The sequence below is a fragment of the Epinephelus lanceolatus genome, chromosome 17, assembly GCF_041903045.1.
Source record: "Epinephelus lanceolatus isolate andai-2023 chromosome 17, ASM4190304v1, whole genome shotgun sequence".
Lineage (NCBI taxonomy): Eukaryota > Metazoa > Chordata > Actinopteri > Perciformes > Serranidae > Epinephelus > Epinephelus lanceolatus.
The window spans coordinates 42,429,479-42,450,343 of NC_135750.1; the positions used below are offsets into that span (position 1 = coordinate 42,429,479).

The 20,865-nt window shown below is 42.2% G+C and overlaps 1 protein-coding gene across 2 annotated transcripts in view; it reads left to right on the forward strand.

The window, feature by feature from the left end:
* The window catches only part of zswim8 (zinc finger, SWIM-type containing 8), a 133,665-nt gene that overhangs the window by 68,345 nt on the left and 44,455 nt on the right, over window positions 1-20,865 (forward strand). Inside the window, exons 9-15 of one of the 2 annotated variants that reach the window (XM_078160824.1) lie at window positions 614-789; window positions 979-2,305; window positions 2,759-2,890; window positions 3,231-3,410; window positions 8,312-8,494; window positions 10,444-10,552; window positions 10,733-10,857. In XM_078160824.1, coding sequence (XP_078016950.1) covers window positions 614-789; window positions 979-2,305; window positions 2,759-2,890; window positions 3,231-3,410; window positions 8,312-8,494; window positions 10,444-10,552; window positions 10,733-10,857 — 2,232 coding nt within the window. Of the gene's footprint in view, window positions 1-613; window positions 790-978; window positions 2,306-2,758; window positions 2,891-3,230; window positions 3,411-8,311; window positions 8,496-10,443; window positions 10,553-10,732; window positions 10,858-20,865 lie in introns of both variants that reach the window. The other variant, XM_078160825.1, reaches the window with a different exon arrangement.

Genomic DNA, 20,865 nt, shown 5'->3' on the forward strand with positions numbered 1-20,865 from the left:
TCAAAATGATAAAAGCTCTCTGGTGCCCACTCAACTACCACTACACTACTGAGAGGAGTGGATGTGGAGAGAAAGTACATGAAAAACGAACAAATCCGTGTTGAAATCAACAGGAACTAGTAAGTAACTGGTCTCTAAGCCTCTAAGTAACTGGTGGCCAAAACAAACAGCTCAGGGTGGTTTCATTAATTTACAGTGTGAAGCTCTATTCAGTAAAAGAGAGTATTGGGCAAAGGTAAATTACAATGTTCTCATGATATGTTCAGTGTAATCTTGTAAAATGTAGCTTTTGGTGAGAAACTTGAATTAATGCAGCTGTTTGAAGGAGAAATTTGCTCACCTAGGGCACCACATGTGCTAGAATCGCCACTGAGGTTGCCCATATTACTTATTAAGTTAACATTATACTACAGTTAGCTGAGGATGCTTGTTTTTGTTGCATTATTGATAACTTAATGAATTTTATCTATGCTGGAGCATTGTGCTGGCAATGTTCCAGACCTTTGACATTAGATGTAGAATTCATATATGGACCTTCAATAAATAGGGACTTGTTATCTACAGTTAATTCTTGACACCTTTCACTGAATTGTCTGACTGTGTGTGTGTTCAGATCATCAGCTGGTGGTACAGTGTACGGACCTCAGCGTCCCACAGCAGTGCCAGCGGCCACACCGGGCGCAGCAACGGCCAGTCAGAGGTGGCAGCTCATGCCTGTGCCAGCATGTGTGATGAAATGGTGGTGCTATGGAGGCTGGCAGTGCTCGACCCCACTATGAGCCCCTGCAGGTCAGACTGCTAACACCAGGCCACACACTGCTTATAGACTTCTTCAACTGTCACAGAATTTGGTCATGAATGGGAAAGTAATGTGATATCAGGCATTTACTACATAATGGTTGCATTGAAGATATGTTTAAGGTAGGAGTAAATATGAAGTAGGGATTGCAAATAAAGACTGTGTACGATCTCTTCCAGGCGTCTGGAACTGGCAGGACAGCTCAAGCAGTGGCACCTCAAAGTTATAGACATAGTGAAGCGGGGACAACATCGCAAGTCCCTGGATAAACTGTTCCAGGGCTTCAAGCCTGCTGTTGAGTCCTGCTATTTCAACTGGGAAGTGGCCTACCCATTGGATGGCATCACCTACTGCAGTGCTGATAAGAAGAGTGCCACATTCTGCTGGTCCAGGGCAGTGCAGCACCAGAGAGGAGTCAAAGCTGCTACAGGAGTGGGTGGGGAACCTCCTGAAGCAGGGGGAGCGGGTAGAGCTGAAGGAGGAGCTGGGGGAGATTATAAAGGAAGAGGAAGTGGTCACTCGTCTCAACAGGAGGTGGCAGTGCGACCCAAGGAGACCATACTGACCAAGAGAAAGGGTCTGTCAGTGAGCGGAGGGGGAGGGATGCTGGTCCGTCTGGCCGGGAGTGTTTCATTGTCCTTGGAAGATGGAGGAGGGAAGTGCATGTATAAAGGGCCAGGCTCCTCCTCTGGAGGGAAGCTGAAACTGACACAGGGAGGTGGGAAGGGGGCACCTGTGGGAGGCCCTGGAGCAAGTGGGTTAGGAGGAGGTAAGCATAATAGTGCCAAGCGAAGAACCAGCAGTGAGGACAGCTCCCTGGAGCCGGATCTGGCAGAGCTCAGTCTGGATGATGGTTGCAGTCTGGCTCTGGGGGCTGAGGCCTCCAATACATTTGAGTTTCTCCCCCCGCCACCAGAGATGCTGCCCTCCCCAAGCCCACTGCTCCGAGACTCACGCAAATACAGCAACAGCGGCGGGGGGAGCAAGATGTTTGAAACGAAGCGTGTCAGCCATGCCTCAGCTGCACTTCCTGCTGCAGAGCCTGCTCCACCTTGCTTCCCTTCCAAAGAGACAGTGTTGGTTGTTATGGACATGCCCAGCGCTGCAGAGAAGGAAGGAGCAGAGCTGGAGGTAGAGCCTGTCCAGAACAAAGATGAAGATGTAGACTCGGCTGGCAGCAACCAGCCTTCCACCTCAACGGCTACAGCAAGATCAGGTACCACTCAAACATCTGCAAAGCTACCGCGGGGCCGTAGAGAAGGGGTGTTTGCTGGAGCAGCAGCAGGGAGTGGGGCAGCAGCTGCAGGTGGACTAACTAACCAAGGAGCAGAGGCAGCAGGTGGAGTTGCAGAAGGAGAAGTTGTGGGTGAGGACGACTATCAGGCATACTACCTGAGTGCTGCCTCAGAGGAGGGAGCAGACAGACAGCTGACTGACAACCACCAGGAGGAGGAGCCAGACATTTTTGCAGGGATGAAACCGCTGGAGCAGGAGGGACGCATGGAGGTAAGGAAGACCAAGTGTTCTCCAGTGGGCATGAGTCTTTGGTACAGACGGACAGTGTCACTACTGTAATTTGATTGGTGCAATATCTGTGTGGGTGGGCACTTAGGCCAACGTTAGCTGTCATGGAAATGCAAATTCTGACAGCCAGGTCATGTGTCTGCATGCCAAACTGCAGGCCTGCATTCACTGTAGCCACTACAATTCAGTGCAGCGCTTTCTTGGGTCACACACCCACACACTGCCATTGAGAACATTTATTACTTCTTCCAAATATGTGACTTAGATAACTGAATTAAATTCAGTGCTGACTACTGACTACATATTGTTTACCCTTAGCTGTGTTACCAAAGCTGGAGATTGGAAGAAAAAATTACAAAATGAAGTATGTTTTTTTTTTTTAAAAAAAAAAGGCATTATTTTTCTGTGTGCGTGCATGCGTGCATGCGTGTACAGGTGCTGTTTGCGTGTGCTGAGGCCCTCCATGCTCATGGCTACAGTAACGAGGCGTGCCGGCTGGCCGTGGAGCTGGCTAGAGACTTGTTAGCCAACCCTCCAGACCTGAAAGTGGAGCAGCCACAGACTAAGGTAGATACAGTCACAAGTCCCAGCACCCCACAACACACTCTCTACTACTTCCCTTCTCTCCTTCTGTTGTACAGTTTCAATTTACCAAAGACATCAGTCAGCATTTTGAATGGTGTAGTGGGATAATGAGCTGTTCTTCATGAACGAAAGCCACCACATTTTTCTGATAACTGTTTTATATTCATTGGCATTGTTACTGTGCCAATTTTGTATTGTGCCAGTTTGTAAATGAGCAACAAATATTAAATATTCACAAAAATGAAGAAATTCAAACTGTGAATCTACTTTTCAGAAATAAAGTTTTGTTTAATTTTCTGACATCGTTATTTCCCTGATTTAGGGTAAGAAGAGCAAGGTGTCAACGAGCCGTCAGACACAGGTAGCCACCAATACGCTGTCAAAAGCCGCCTTTCTCCTCACTGTTCTCAGTGAACGACTGGAGCTCCACAACCTGGCCTTCAGCACTGGCATGTTCTCCCTGGAACTCCAAAGACCACCGGCATCTACCAAAGCTCTGGAGGTCTTTCACTTTTACATAAATACACACACATACTCTGGATGCTTGAAAAATCCTAAAAATAGAATAAAATTCATTATCCCTGTCAGGAGTAAGCCATCATAGCCCTGTTTCCACCAAGCAGTACGGTACGGTTCACTTCTGTACAGTACGCATCTTTTCCATTTCCTCAGTGAAAAGTTGTGCATGGTACCAATGGAACTGTTGCATACCGTCCCAATTTTTGGTCACCCCTCTGTTGGGGTACCTAGCAATATTGCAGCCCATTGATTAGTCAATAGCGGATGGTCACTCTTGCTCAGGGCTGAGTTGTGGCTTGTGTTGAAGCTTATGTAACCACTGCTCATACCGTGGCAAGTTTTACATACAGTACAGGCCAAAAGTTTGGACACACCTTCTCATTCAATGCGTTTTCTTTATTTTCATGACTATTTACATTGTAGATTCTCACTGATGGCATCAAAACTATGAATGAACACATGTGGAGTTATGTACTTAACAAAAAAAGGTGAAATAACTGAAAACATGTTTTATATTCTAGTTTCTTCAAAATAGCCACCCTTTGCTCTGATTACTGCTTTGCACACTCTTGGCATTCTCTCCATGAGCTTCAAGAGGTAGTCACCTGAAATGGTTTCCACTTCACAGGTGTGCCTTATCAGGGTTAATTAGTGGAATTTCTTGCTTTATCAATGGGGTTGGGACCATCAGTTGTGTTGTGCAGAAGTCAGGTTAATACACAGCCGACAGCCCTATTGGACAACTGTTAAAATTCATATTATGGCAAGAACCAATCAGCTAACTAAAGAAAAATGAGTGGCCATCATTACTTTAAGAAATGAAGGTCAGTCAGTCTGGAAAATTGCAAAAACTTTAAATGTGTCCCCAAGTGGAGTCGCAAAAACCATCAAGCGCTACAACCAAACTGGCACACATGAGGACCGACCCAGGAAAGGAAGACCTAGAGTCACCTCTGCTTCTGAGGATAAGTTCATCCGAGTCACCAGCCTCAGAAATCGCAAGTTAACAGCAGCTCAGATCAGAGACCAGATGAATGCCACACAGAGTTCTAGCAGCAGACTCATCTCTAGAACAACTGTTAAGAGGAGACTGCGCGAATCAGACCTTGATGGTCAAATAGCTGCTAGGAAACCACTGCTAAGGAGAGGCAACAAGCAGAAGAGATTTATTTGGGCCAAGAAACACAAGGAATGGACATTAGACCAGTGGAAATCTGTGCTTTGGTCTGATGAGCCCAAATTTGAGATCTTTGGTTCCAACCGCCGTGTCTTTGTGAGACGCAGAAAAGGTGAACGGATGGATTCCACATGCCTGGTTCCCACTGTGAAGCATGGAGGAGGAGGTGTGATGGTGTGGGGGTGTTTTGCTGGTGACACTGTTGGGGATTTATTCAAAATTGAAGGCACACTGAACCAGCATGGCTACCACAGCATCCTGCAGCGACATGCCATCCCATCCGGTTTGCGTTTAGTTGGACCATCATTTATTTTTCAACAGGACAATGACCCCAAACACACCTCCAGGCTGTGTAAGGGCTATTTGACCAAGAAGGAGAGTGATGGAGTGCTGCGGCAGATGACCTGGCCTCCACAGTCACCGGACCTGAACCCAATCCAGATGGTTTGGGGTGAGCTGGACCGCAGAGTGAAGACAAAGGGGCCAACAAGTGCTAAACACCTCTGGGAACTCCTTCAAGACTGTTGGAAAACCATTTCAGGTGACTACCTCTTGAAGCTCATGGAGAGAATGCCAAGAGTGTGCAAAGCAGTAATCAGAGCAAAGGGTGGCTATTTTGAAGAAACTAGAATATAAAACATGTTTTCAGTTATTTCACCTTTTTTTGTTAAGTACATAACTCCACGTGTTCATTCATAGTTTTGATGCCTTCAGTGAGAATCTACAATATAAATAGTCATGAAAATAAAGAAAACGCATTGAATGAGAAGGTGTGTCCAAACTTTTGGCCTGTACTGTACATTAGTAAACTCTTAACTATAAAATGAAATGATGTTTTGCTGTGTCTCGCAACACCTGTAGTCTGAGATAATATAATTTTATTCACTGGGCTAACTGCCGGCAACTTTTAAGATGGAACATTTACTTGTATGTTATTATGTTCCTTAATGTATGAGTTGATGACGTGAATCCATCAGCACACCTACAATTTCAATATGACAACTTTAATTATTCCATTAGTTTTTATTGTCTCTCATTCACTTTTAGTAATGAGTGGATCTTCAAGCAATATATATTATTTTTGACCGGATTATGTGAACTGCATATATTCTAATCCTGATTTGGAGAAAAAAAAAAGCCCCACAGAGCGTCGTTCCTGTGGGCTACGGCAACACTAAACCCCTTTGCTTGCCTGAGTAGGACTAAATATACAAACCCGCTGTTTTTAACTATCCCATGGAGTGAGATTCTCACTCCAGCCTGTTCTGTTTTGTTCTAAAAATGTCAGTTTACAACCCCATTCTGTGGACTATAAATGGGGTGCAGACTTTCATTTGTGTCACTGGTGAAGAGGAAATACAGGGAGTGCTGGATGGAGCACTAAGTGACAATAACCCCGCCCACATTTGAGAGCACTGTTTGCAGTTGAAACACTAAACAGACCTAGGGTCTAGGTATCATATCTGAAGGGTTACTTATGGTTCTAAAGGTATTATACCGAAAATGTTTGGTGGAAACGGGGCCCATGTGTTTGGTTGTGTGTGTGTGCATGACTATGTGAGTGAGTGTGTGTGTGTGTGTATCTGTCTGTTCCCATCTTATCCTGTATACTACTGGATCTGTCAACATTTAATATTGTGTGCACATTTGTGGCTGCAGGGTTTCCCACTCATTCATTTGTGTATCACTATCAGTATTCACTGCCACATACAGATTCTCACTCTCACTCTCACTCTATCTCTGTCTCTGTCTCTGTCTCAGCAGAGCATTTTGTTTTGATGTTTTGAGAAGTTGGACTAAGTGTCAAAGTATGGGCTAGTTTTATTTCTAAAGATTAGACAATTAGACTGAATAGTACACACATATAATTTAAGTTTATTTCATGCACATAAAGGTCTGCAGAATATATTATTTATGTTTTCTATGATTTTTATATGTGGTTTCACAACTATGGAGATGGAAACTGATAGTCTGCCTTGTAAGCTTGTTTGAGCTGGGCAGCTATTAAATTAAGATACTATATTGATATCAGAATACAGAGCCTCCATCTGAGGAGATTCTTCTTCACCCTTCTTGTCTGGAGGTTCGTGGTTGTGGTTGCAGTTGTGCCAATCTAAGTGTATCCTGGTAAACTGATAATCACAAAAAAATAATAAGGTACAGTTAAACATGAGGTTTCTTGTAGGTTTAATCTTGGGGTTAAGGCAAAGATTGCGTTAATACACAACTTTTTAGGTTACTGTTTTGCTAGCTTATCCAAAAAGTGATGAGATGACCCCGTGTGAGCCGTCAGGAATGCGCATCAGGCACCAACACTCGCACCCGGGGTATGTAAGGCACGTCCCCCGGGTTACAGACTAAATTTTGAAGGAGTTCCTGCTCTTGTAGGCCAAATTTTAACTTCAGAAAATGACACCCATAAAAAAGTTAAGTCTCATTTCGAACCAGACCATCTGCAGATGAATTTGCCTGTAAAAATCAGATTTTTTTTCTCTCTTATCTTATCTTGGTCAGAGTTCTCTCAAGCATTCGTAAAATGTTCTCTTCCCTAAAGCCTCCTACAGACTGTAAGATTTTAGCAATCTTTTAAGTTTAGTGCAAGCTATACTGTGCAACATTGATCTAATAAACTTGGGTATGCAGACTGTACGATGACAGCTCCTACTGAATCGCAGGCTACGGCCTACAATGCAGTAGCTTCCCATACTGAGTGTGCAAGGATGCTGCACGGGTTATTACTTCTCCAACTGTGAAGCATAGAGGGTCACATTTATAAATAACCTAACCTAGTGGGCATTATATTCTGCGGTGTGTCTGTGTGTGTTTTTGCTAGCTGCTAGGTTGCTCACCTGGCAGCTGCAACTCCACAGCTGTTTCCTTCCATGTTTCATCCTTCTTTACGTGATCATGGTAAGAGCTGGAGGACACATCATACAGGCAAGGCTTCTGCTGCCACAACTCCACTGCTTTAGAGCCATGACCAAATATTGCCACGTCTCTTTTATGTTGGTCCTCTTTTGTCTGGGACAGCCCAAAATCACACAGTGTACACCGGGCTTAAGAGAAGAGCAAAGATAAGAAAACATTGGTGAATCCCAGAAATCAGTGGGTAGAACAACTTAAGGACAAATTGGATAAGAACAAAACTAAGAGAAAATTTGTCAGTTTATTGGCTACTTGCCGTTGTCTGTCTGGTGTTAGGATGCTAGCACTTTTTAAATGATTATGGATGAGGTGTGTTTGGGTGGAATGGTGACGTGAACATGCCATGGGAATTTTAAAGTATTTTAAAGATCATGATATGTATTGACATTTTCACTTTGCATCGATGATATTGGATCATGATTAGTGAATAGATAATTTGATCCACATTTATGTATTGTTACATCCCTAGTAATTAAAAACTGTGTATTTCTATTTTATCCACTACAAGCATGTTAGCCTCAGAGGAGAGCCGATGCAGGACTTTGCTTTGACTACTTGAATTGATAGTGTTGTTTCAATAAAGACTGAGCATCTCCACAAGTCACTCTGAACAGGAATGTCTCTAAAATGCTAAAAATGTCGATAAACACAGGGTTTTAATTTGGGGGTTGCTTCCTTGTTCCCATATGTCTAATGTATATGGTGTATCCAAAACTGCATAAATAATGTGGAGGAATGAACATGTACCACACATTGTGACTGTGTGAGTGTGTGTTGACCAGGTGAAGCTGGCCTACCAGGAGTCAGAAGTGGTGGCTCTGTTGAAGAAGATTCCTCTGGGCCTGGTGGAGATGTCGGCTATCAGAGAGAGAGCTGAGCAGCTCAGAGATGGAAACTTCTGTGATTATAGACCTGTGCTGCCCCTCATGTTGGCCAGTTTCATCTTTGATGTACTGTGTACGCCAGGTAAGCACCAATTGTTATTTGATCACTGGATTTCATTTAGTACAAGATGTTAAACTATGTTGAACAATGCTAAGGCTCTGACGTGCAAGTCCCCCACCAGAATGAAGCTGATGATGTTGCATTGGGCACCCCTGGTCAAAATTTCATTTACTGTGATCAGTTAAGTAAGTAGAGAGTGACCTGATTTACAAAAGGAAAAACAGTTATGCATGATTATTGTTCTTATTTCAATCTTTTACAGTTTCAAAATAACAAAAAAGGAAAAGGGCCTAAAGCAAAGTTTCGGCACCCTGCATGGTCAGTACCAGTATCACACCCTCTAAACACTTTATTTAACCAGCTAAGAGTCTTTCAGTTCTTTTATGGGGGATTTTCACCCATTCTTCCTGCAAAAGGATTCTGGCTCTGTGAGATTCTTGGGCCGACTTGCATGCACTGCTCATTTGATTGAGAGCTGAGAGCTCAAATGTCATGGGGTGCCCAAACTTTTTCATGGTGCTCCTTTCCTTTTTTTCACTCAAAAATTGTACAAAACAAAAATGAATACACTAATCTTGGTTAAAATGTTGAAAAAATGTTTAATTTTTAACTTAAAGGGAAATTTCGGTTTATTTCAACCTGTCTCCTATCATCCTAAATTTGTTTCAAGTGACTAGTGACATAAAAATAATAGTTAGCATGTTAGCTGTTAGCCTAGATACAGCCGGGGCGCATAGTAGCGTCAGACCTGTTAAAACGTAAGTGAACGGGCATACTTCAAGTGCAAAGTTAGTCCACTAAACAAGCTTTTTTTCCCAGAAAGACCGCCTCATATCCTTAGGATAAATGTCAGAGAACATATAGAAAATGACATGTAAACGTGTTGTCTTACCTTACCGGTGTGTGCCATGTTTGTTTACCATCTAGCTCTGCTTTCCAAAGTGTGGCCGAAATATCACGAGAACAAGCAGCAATCTCATACTGTGCCTGAAATCTCGCAAGAACAAGCAGCAACAGCTGGAAGGCAGAACTGGACAGTAGCCTGAAAAGTTCATTCATTTATTTTATGAAAGATTTATAGAATAATGGCTGACTTTTTGCCAGACTTCGACTTTGTGGAGGAGGAATTTTATTTTGCAGAGTTTGATGGCCGCCCTTTTTTATTTGAGCCAGAATACACTGATGAAGAGCTTCGTGAAATTGAAGAACGGAGGAGGAGAGAGAGAGAGGCGCAACAGGTAGAGGACGAGAGAGGAGGAATGGCTACTGCAAGGCTGCGTAGCTCTGGAGATTGGTGGTGTACCTGTGAATGCTGTGCCCCAGTGCCCACAGAAGAGGAATGCCTCTGTTGCAAGGAATGGGACCGGTTGCAGCCTTATTTTCAAGGTCTGGATGTGACCGAGGACGAGACACCTCCACCTGGAGTAGTATCCAGCTGGGCTTTATCTAGAGCTCGTGAGATATATTTCGGCCACACTTTGGAAAGCAGAGCTAAATGGTAAACAAACATGGCACCACACCGGTAAGGTAAGACAACACGTTTGCATGTCATTTTCTATATGTTCTCTGACATTTATCCTAACAATATGAGGCGGTCTTTGTGGAAAAAAAGCTTGTTTAGTGGACTAACTTTGCACTTGAAGTATGCCCGTTCACTTACGTTTTAACAGGTCTGACGCTACTATGTGCCCCGGCTGTATCTAGGCTAACAGCTAACATGCTAACTATTATTTTTATGTCACTAGTCACTTGAAACAAATTTAGGACGATAGGAGACAGGTTGAAATAAACTGAAATTTCCCTTTAATGTTTCTTAGAGATCCATTCATCTTCTACTTACTTCACAATTTACAGAAAAGAAATTCTGACTAGGGGTGCCCAAACTTTTGCATGCCACTGTATATATACCTGTGTGCGTCAGCCAATGGGGACTTCAAGAATTAACATCACTTTCACTTTTCTACATATTGTTTGTGCAGTTGTGTCCCCAACAGGTTCCCGTCCACCAAGTCGCAACCGTAACAATGAGATGCCTGGTGATGAGGAGCTGGGCTTCGAGGCTGCTGTTGCTGCACTTGGTAAATTTATTTTTGTCCTGTTCCTTAATTTCTGGGCAGATTATATTCTATCTCCTTTTCTCTCCTCACGACTTCTTACATCCCTTGTGTTTGTATTTTCTGTCAATTCTACCATGTTGTGTCTCCCCCATGTCTCCTGCTGTAATCTTGCCTGTTGTCTCCCCCTTTATGTGTCTGAAGGTATGAAGACCACAGTAAGTGAGGCGGAGCATCCTCTGCTGTGTGAAGGAACTAGGCGGGTGAAAGGTGATCTGGCTCTGGCTCTCATGATCACCTATAAAGATGACCAGAGCAAGCTAAAGAAGGTAGTCATCACTACTATTATCATTCTAAGCGTTTGATAAGAAATTGGAAACTTTTTTTCCTGAACAAAATCAGTTCTGACTGATAACTGTGAGATGTGGTCTTCCAGTTAGAATTAGGATGGGTGAATGGCTTACATAAAACATTGCACACAAATAACATGACATAGTCCAACACTTCTATATATATATCTATAAAAACTATATTAGAGACAACAGTCTGTTGGCTGCTCACCAGCAACAGCTCTTTACAGAAGCTTTCACTATATAAAACCTGCCTGGTACCAACAGCAGACACAGTTAAGCTCCGTTTCCACCAAGCAGTCTGGTATGGTTCAGTTCAGATTGGTATGCTTTTTTCTGTTTCCACTGTAAAAAGTTGTGGATGGTACCAACAGAACCGTTCCTTAATGTACCCATCATTGGTCACCCCTCTGTTGGGGTATGTAGCACACTGATCTGGTACTAAAAGGTGGAGCTAGAAATACTGCAGTCCATGGATTGGTCAATAGAGGATGGTCACTCTGCTCAGGGCTGAGTTGTGGCTGGTTTTGAGGCTTATGTAACCACTGTTCATACCATGGCAAGTCTTACATGTATAAGTAAACTATGACTATAAAATGAAAGGATGTTTTGCTGCCTCTTGCAGCAGCTGCAGACTGAGAAAAAAATAACTTAATTCACAGACCCGACTGTGGGTGACTTTTAAAGTCACTTGCAGTATTACTTGATGCATGAGTTGATGACGTGAATCCATCAGCAACACCTTAAATTTCAATATGACAACTTTGACCATTCCATTAGTTTTTATTGTCTCTCATTCACTTTTCTTCAATCTTTTAAAAATGTATATTAATCTCAACCAGATTATGAGAACTGTATATATTTTAATCCTCAGGGGGAAAAAAGTGTCACAGAGCCTCATTCTTTTGGGCTATGGAAAAACTAACCCTAACCTGTGCTTGCCTGAGAAGGACTAAATGCCCAAACCCACGTTTTTTTAAATATCCCATTGAGAAAAAGTCTCACTCTTGCCTGTTCTTTTTTGTTCTGAAAATGTCAGCGCACAACCCTGTTCTGTGGACAATAAACAAGGTGCGGACTTCCCTCTGTGTCACCGATGATGAAAAATACAGCGAATGCTGGACGGAGCAGTCAGTGACAACAGCCCCACCCACATTTAAGAACACTGTTTGGGGTGGAAACGCTTAATGGACCAAGGGTCTTTGTTAGGACTGGGTTAAAATAATTGATTCATCCAATTCAAATCAATCTTCATTTGAATGACCCAATATTGATTCATAAAATCCGAGATCGATCTTTTAATAAACTCTATACCTGAAGCTTTAGACTCACAAGTCAGTCTTTAGACGCTTTGCTTAACTAAAGACTGATGTCTTTCTCCCAAATTTTGTGTTTAGATGGGCGGATACAATTTCAGAGTTTAAAAAAATTCCCTACGTAAACATAGTCAGAGGGCGTTAAAAGTTTTAAACAAAGTTGTTGTAAGTCCTTCATTTCCACAATCTTGTGGACTGAGCACACGTTTTATAAAACAGAGTTAAATCTCTCAGCATCCATTTTCAAGCTCTCTGTGTGCTTGTTTCCTTGCGGACGAGAAAAGGGGGAGCGCACATTTCCGGGAGGGCGTGTCCTTTTCAAAAATGCAAGAGGTGTTGCTTTGTTGCTGGCCGTTTTCTCTGGTGTGTTAAACACACTTTAGAAAGGAGTGTCCCCAGACTATCAGAAGGCGGAGATCTCTGATTGTCTGGTGGCGAGACTACTGAAGCTTTAACCACGTTAATCTCTCCGGTAGTAAACAGGCCCAGCGCTTAATTATGAATGACTGTAGCATTGAGAAGCTGAAATGTTACCGGCTCTTTTTTTCTGTAACTGTTAACTTACTGTTTTTACGTTGTGGTGTAATTTATTATCATGCTGCAGCAGCCTCTCATCCTGCTGTCTGTGCATCGGGGCTGCTGCATCATTTTTTCGCACACACAGACACACAAACACAGAGTAGATATGCCGCAGTGGGGACAGAGAAGTGTAGATAACTTGAGTTGACGACAGCTACACTTGTTACTGCAATAAAACCTCCACAAGGAAAAAGTCAATACTTCGTTAATACACCTATTCAGCAACATGTAAACTTGTAGAAAAGAGATATTTCAGTCTGCTTTGTCCGCATTCTCTCATCCACTGCTGCTAATATTAGAGTTGTACCGATACCAATACCAGTATCGGAAATGCCTCCGATACTACTTAAAATGCGGCATCGGGCATCGGCGAGTACAGCTTATGATCAATCCAATACCAGGCACGCTATCGTTTGAACATCGCCATCGCGATTTGCGCGTGTGCAATAGTCACATCGCAGGACAGGCAATGTTTTCTCTTCTTTTAGAACATGTAAACTTTTGTTTTGCTTCAGAAAAGCAGCTCTGAAGCTCCGCTCGTTGCTCCACTCAGCTCGCCTTTCTCTGTCTCTCGCCTGAGCACGCAGCAGCCCCTCCCCCTCTCATGCACGCTCTGAAGTCACACACTGAAAATAAGCGACATGCAAGAGGGAGAAACGGTAAAGCAGGATTTATGCCTGGTTCACACTACACAACTTTTCTGCCCGTTCTGAAAGTCACTATGTCACATTACACGATTGTGGAGTCATAAAATCGTGTCGTGACTTGGCCGACAGACATGACAGACTACACGATGGTACTCACCAGTTATCCCCGGTCGTCTTTCACGACATGTGTGATGTCATCGGGTTATTCTTGTCCTATTTTTATTCAGTGCCAGCCGAAATGTTGTTGTAGTAACGTAAAAAGCGCCAGCAGATGGCAGGAGCTCCATTTGAAGTGCCGCATGTAAAAATACAAGCTACTGTATCCTCCACAACCAAATTCCTACAAATGTTTCACAATAAAAGCCTATTTAGAAAATGGAGGGATTCTCTCAGCCGAGGTTATAAGGGGCTTTTAATTTGAAACAAGTTCTGGAAGTGTTGAGTTTGAAATGACAGCGCGATGTATTAACTTTATCAAGGCAACAGGAGTGGATAAAAAGTAAATATATAAAAACACAGAGGGATTAATAAATAACGGCCCTTTTATAATGTAGTCTGTTTCAATGCAGCTGGTAGCCTCTGTAGTTGTGGTGAGGAAAAGCCCCGCCACTATTTTTTAATTTTCTTACTTTAAGTCATCTGGTGAAAATTTTTGCATTTGTTAATACAAGCCCTACATTCTACTGTAGCCTTTAAAATGTCTTTTTTTTACCAAATTGTGTGGCTGCACCTTAACCCATCTTGATCTATGTCAACACTGGGTAATAATAATAATAATAATAATAAGTTTTATGGCATTCATTCTACTATTATGTATTCATTTCTTAATATTTTACATAGAGTTTTAGGAGTTGAGACAATCAATCAATCAATCAACTTTATTTATAAAGCCCAATATCACAAATCACAATTTGCCTCACAGGGCTTTACAGCATACGACATCCCTCTGTCCTTAGGGCCCTCACAGCGGATAAGGAAAAAACTCCCCCCAAAAAAAACCTTTAACGGGGGAAAAAAATGGTAGAAACCTCAGGAAGAGCAACTGAGGAGGGATCCCTCTTCCAGGATGGACAGACGTGCAATAGATGTCGTACAGAACAGATCAACATGATAAATTAACAGTAATCTGTGTGACACAATGAGACAGAAAGAGAGACAAAGAGAGAAAGACAGAGAGAGATGCAGGACAGACGGTAATGACAGTAGCTTAAAACAACATTAATGAAACTAATAATATTATAATTATAATTTTGGCTGTTATGGTATAATATGTTGAAAGTATATATTAATATCTGATAGTGTACATATGTGACAATAATCATATGTGTTATAATAACAGTAGAAGTATGACTAATGACTAATGATGGCAGCAGCAGCAGGAGGCATCTGGCAGGACCACGGCAGCAGCACAACCACACACGTCACGCTGTCCAGGCACCGCTGCGATATGAGTTAATCTGAGAGACAGTGGAGCACAAAGACTCCGGTGAAGAAGCCGAGTTAGTGACATCCAGAATGGCCGAGTTAGCAAAATGCAGTAATAGAATACGAGAGAGAGAGAGAGAGAGAGAAGGAGAGAAGGTGCCCGGTGTATTATAGGGGGGTCCTCCGGCAGACTAGGCCTAAGTCAGCCTAACTAGGGGCTGGTACAGGGCAAGCCTGAGCCAGCCCTAACTATAAGCTTTATCAAAGAGGAAAGTCTTAAGTCTAATCTTAAATGTGGAGACGGTGTCTGCCTCCCGGACCGTAACAGGAAGATGATTCCACAGGAGAGGAGCCTGATAGCTGAAGGCTCTGGCTCCTGATCTACTTTTGGAGACTTTAGGGACCACGAGTAACCCTGCGTTCTCAGAGCGCAGTGTTCTGGTGGGATAATATGGCACTATGAGCTCTCTAAGATATGATGGAGCTTGACCATTAAGAGCTTTGTAAGTTAACAGTAGGATTTTAAATTCAATTCTGGATTTTACAGGGAGCCAGTACAGCGAAGCTAAAACAGGAGAAATATGATCTCATTTCGTAGTTCCTGTTATTACACGTGCTGCTGCATTCTGAATTAGCTGGAGAGTTTTTAAGGACTTACTAGAGCTACCTGATAATAGAGAGTTACAGTAATCCAGCCTTGAGGTAACAGAAGCGTGGACCAATTTTTCTGCATTTTTTCGGGTCAGGATAGGCCTAATTTTCGCAATATTACGCAGATGAAAAAATGCAGTCTGTGAGGTTTGTTTTAAATGAGAATTAAAAGACAAATCTTGATCAAATATTACTCTGAGGTTTCTTACGGTAGTGCTAGAGGCCAGAACAATGCCATCTAGAGAAACTATGTCATCAGATAAAGAGTCTCTGAGTTGTTTGGGGCCAAGAACAATAACTTCAGTTTTGTCTGAATTTAACATCAGGAAATTGGTGCTCATCCAAGTTTTTATGTCTTTAAGGCAGTTATGAAGTTTAGTTAATTGATTACTTTCTTCTGGCTTCATCGATAAATACAACTGAGTATCATCCGCATAACAATGGAAATTTATAGAGTGATTTCTAATGATGTTACCTAAAGGAAGCATATATAGAGTAAATAGGATTGGTCTGAGCACAGAACCTTGCGGAACTCCAAAACAAACTTTGGTACGTAAGGATGATTCATTATGAACGTCAACAAACTGAAAACAATCAGATAAATAAGATTTAAACTAGCTCAGTGCAGAACCTTTTAGGCCAATTAAGTGATCCAGTCTCTGCAGTAGAATTTGATGGTCAGTTGTGTCAAACGCCGCACTAAGATCTAATAAAACAAGTACAGAGACGAGTCCTTTGTCTGAAGCAATCAGAAGGTCATTTGTAATTTTAACTAGTGCTGTCTCAGTGCTATGATGCACTCTAAATCCTGACTGAAATTCCTCAAATAAATTATTATCATGGAGAAAATCACACAGCTGGTCTGCGACTACTTTCTCAAGGATCTTTGACTTAAAGGGAAAATTAGATATTGGTCTATAGTTGGCTAACACCTCTGGATCCAGGGTGGGCTTTTTTAGTAGAGGTTTAATTACAGCTACCTTAAAAGACTGTGGTACATAGCCTGTTAATAAGGATATATTGATCATATCTAATATATGAGTGTTAACTAAAGGAAAGACCTCCTTAAGTAGCCTAGTTGGGATGGGGTCTAAGAGACACGTTGATGATTTAGATGAAGAAATCACTGTGGTCAATTCTTGAAGAGAAATTGGGGAGAAGCAATCTAAATATATATTACAGCTGTGTTTGAGGTTAGATAGGTACTATCTCAGGACAGGAGGTCATGAATTTTGCCTCTAATAGTTAGAATTTTGTCATTAAAAAAGCTCATAAAATCATTACTGCTAAGGGCTAAAGGAATACAAGGCTCAATAGAGCTTTGACTCTCAGTCAGCCTGGCTACAGTGCTGAAAAGAAACCTGGGGTTGTTCTTATTGTCTTCTATTAATGCTGAGCAATAGTTTGCTCTGGCATTGCGGAGGCCCCTCTTATATGTTTTGAGACTGTCTGTCCAGATTAAACGAGATTCTTCCAGTTTGGTTAATCGCCAATTCCTTTCAAATTTTTGCAATATTTGTTTTAACTTACGGGTTTGAGAGTTATACCAAGGAGCGAACTTTCTTTGCTTTTTTAACTTCTTTTTAAGAGGAGCTACAGAGTCAAGTGTTGTTCGCAGCGAGCCTACGGCGCTATCGACAAAATGATCAAAGTCGGTACAGGAAACCTCTGTTACTGTGGCATAACTGAACATTTGGCACACCGAGCAAGAAAGAGCAGAGGGAGAAGCCATCGCTAACTGTAAAGCTAATGTAGCTACCAAGGATAGTAATGTGCAAACAACAGCTAAGAGATTAGTGAGAAAGTCGTAGAAAGGAGGAGAGCTACAGTACAGGCCAAAAGTTTGGACACACCTTCTCATTCAATATGTTTTCTTTATTTTCATGACTATTTACATTGTAGATTCTCACTGAAGGCATCAAAACTATGAATGAACACATGTGGAGTTATGTACTTAACAAAAAAAGGTGAAATAACTGAAAACATGTTTTATATTCTAGTTTCTTCAAAATAGCCACCCTTTGCTCTGATTACTGCTTTGCACACTCTTGGCATTCTCTCCATGAGCTTCAAGAGGTAGTCACCTGAAATGGTTTTCCAACAGTCTTGAAGGAGTTCCCAGAGGTGTTTAGCACTTGTTGGCCCCTTTGCCTTCACTCTGCGGTCCAGCCCACCCCAAACCATCTCGATTGGGTTCAGGTCCGGTGACTGTGGAGGCCAGGTCATCTGCCGCAGCACTCCATCACTCTCCTTCTTGGTCAAATAGCCCTTACACAGCCTGGAGGTGTGTTTGGGGTCATTGTCCTGTTGAAAATAAATGATCGTCCAACTAAACGCAAACCGGATGGGATGGCATGTCGCTGCAGGATGCTGTGGTAGCCATGCTGGTTCAGTGTGCCTTCAATTTTGAATAAATCCCCAACAGTGTCACCAGCAAAACACCCCCACACCATCACACCTCCTCCTCCATGCTTCACAGTGGGAACCAGGCATGTGGAATCCATCCGTTCACCTTTTCTGCGTCTCACAAAGACACGGTGGTTGGAACCAAAGATCTCAAATTTGGGCTCTTCAGACCAAAGCACAGATTTCCACTGGTCTAATGTCCATTCCTTGTGTTTCTTGGCCCAAACAAATCTCTTCTGCTTGTTGCCTCTCCTTAGCAGTGGTTTCCTAGCAGCTATTTGACCATGAAGGCCTGATTGGCGCAGTCTCCTCTTAACAGTTGTTCTAGAGATGGGTCTGCTGCTAGAACTCTGTGTGGCATTCATCTGGTCTCTGATCTGAGCTGCTGTTAACTTGCGATTTCTGAGGCTGGTGACTCGGATGAACTTATCCTCAGAAGCAGAGGTGACTCTAGGTCTTCCTTTCCTGGGTCGGTCCTCATGTGTGCCAGTTTCGTTGTAGCGCTTGATGGTTTTTGCAACTCCACTTGGGGACACATTTAAAGTTTTTGCAATTTTCCGGACTGACTGACCTTCATTTCTTAAAGTAATGATGGCCACTCGTTTTTCTTTAGTTAGCTGATTGGTTCTTGCCATAATATGAATTTTAACAGTTGTCCAATAGGGCTGTCGGCTTCTGCACAACACAACTGATGGTCCCAACCCCATTGATAAAGCAAGAAATTCCACTAATTAACCCTGATAAGGCACACCTGTGAAGTGGAAACCATTTCAGGTGACTACCTCTTGAAGCTCATGGAGAGAATGCCAAGAGTGTGCAAAGCAGTAATCAGAGCAAAGGGTGGCTATTTTGAAGAAACTAGAATATATAACATGTTTTCAGTTATTTCACCTTTTTTTGTTAAGTACATAAGTCCACATGTGTTCATTCATAGTTTTGATGCCTTCAGTGAGAATCTACAAAGTAAATAGTCATGAAAATAAAGAAAACGCATTGAATGAGAAGGTGTGTCCAAACTTTTGGCCTGTACTGTATAAGTGCTTAAACAGAACCAGTGTGGGTTAAGACTTGAAGTAGACGTTAAAGCAACTGAAGTGAGAAAGCAGGCTAGTAGAATTCACCAGAGCAGTACAGAGACGCTGTCACAGAAACACCGGAAATGACACAAAACAATACATAAAACAATTCATATCCCATCCATTTTTATTTTACGTGCTGATATCGGATCGGTACTTGGTATCGGCAGATACCTAAAGTTCAGGGATCGGAATCGGTATCGGGAAGGAAAAAGTGGTATCGGTACATCTCTAGCTAATATTATATTTTAAACAAGCACAGAGTGCTTTCCAGCTACTTGCAAATTGTTACTAACAAGATGAAACAACAACTGTTTGTGTTTAATGGGTTAGCTCAGTTTGTCATGTATCTTAACACTTACCAGCAGTAACTTGACCTGCAGGCAGTGACTCTCCTCAGCAGCAGAGGGAGGAGCACAGAGGACAGCAGGACTGATACTGACTGATGCCTGTGTTCTTAATTCTTTGTTAACTTAACTCAGTATTGTGATGTCATGAGTGTGATTCATTTTATTGACATTTTAGATGTGTTTCCAGTGAGATATTTTGTGAGATATAAGTTTATATTGTGACTTTGCTGTTTTAATATTACTGTTGCTGCTCTAGAAGCATTTAGTTATAAAATAATCAGTGTCAGTCCTGTTCTGAATTTCTTCTTTTTTGTTTTTAATAATTCCATGCAGAATTTACAGCATTAGCTCTCTGAAAATCTCTTTCACATTCTAGCAAAAATTGGTATTGTAACTGAAATAGCCCCACCAAATTGATATCATATCGAATTAGATGGAATTGTGACCTTGTGAATCAAAAGTTAAATCGATTCAGGAAATAAGTGGTGATCCCCAGTCCTAGTCTTGGTACCATGTCTGAAGGGTTACTTTTCCTTCCGAAGGTACTCTACCGAAAGTGTTTGGTGGCAACGAGGTTTTAATGACTGGCTGGTGAGCATAATGGGGCATTCAGCAGCAAAAGTGGCAGATCATTTTTTTAGGAGCTGATGGTGACCAAAGCAGAGCTAAAAGGACTTTATAAGACATAAAACTCCAAATAAAGACCAATGTTGCTCTGTGTCTGCTGTGAATATACCACTGTGTGCTAACAAGGCCATCATGTCATGTTTGTAATGCAATATTGTATTTCTCCACCTGTAACTTCATTGGTCGTAGCAGGACTGCAGGTGAAAATTAGCTGGTTGGTAGACACTGGCACATTTACAGAAAGCTGGTTAATATGTGTTGTCCTTAAGAAATGAATCAGTGAAATAAAGTGATATTGTCAGTTTTGTGTTGGCAGCATGATATCCTGCCCCCCAGTGGCCAAAGAATTCACTAAGCAGTTTCAATAATTCACTGTAACACATATTGTATGTATATTATATATTGTGTTCTGTGTTTGCACTAGTTATTGTGACCTCCTCTGTGTTCCTCCCAAGCTAGTTTGTATGACATGATTGTCCAGGCTTTACCAGACACTGAAACCTACATTTACTCCATGACAGTTGAACAAATGAAAAGAAGACTGACGGTTGACAGAAAAACCGTGTATGCTGTTTTGACAACATAACAATACATACATCCAACACACAGTATTTACTGAATGATTTTCTAACTCAGGATATTCGGTGTTGCTTACCTAAACAAATCATATTGAGTGGTTCAAGAAGAGCCTCACTGCAGTGTGCAATTCTGTGCTGCGCTCAGCATGGGCAGATTCAAACGTTGAGTGCCGCCATGCATGAGCAATCCCGACTGCGTTAGCTGCTAGTCAGTTAGCTGCTACTCTGCGGTTTCTCTTCGCCCCTCTCTTGGCCTATGAGACTATTTTTGTTGTGAGGAGAGCGACCAGCTCCTCTACAGAGGCAGAGACGGACTTACAGTACCAACTCAA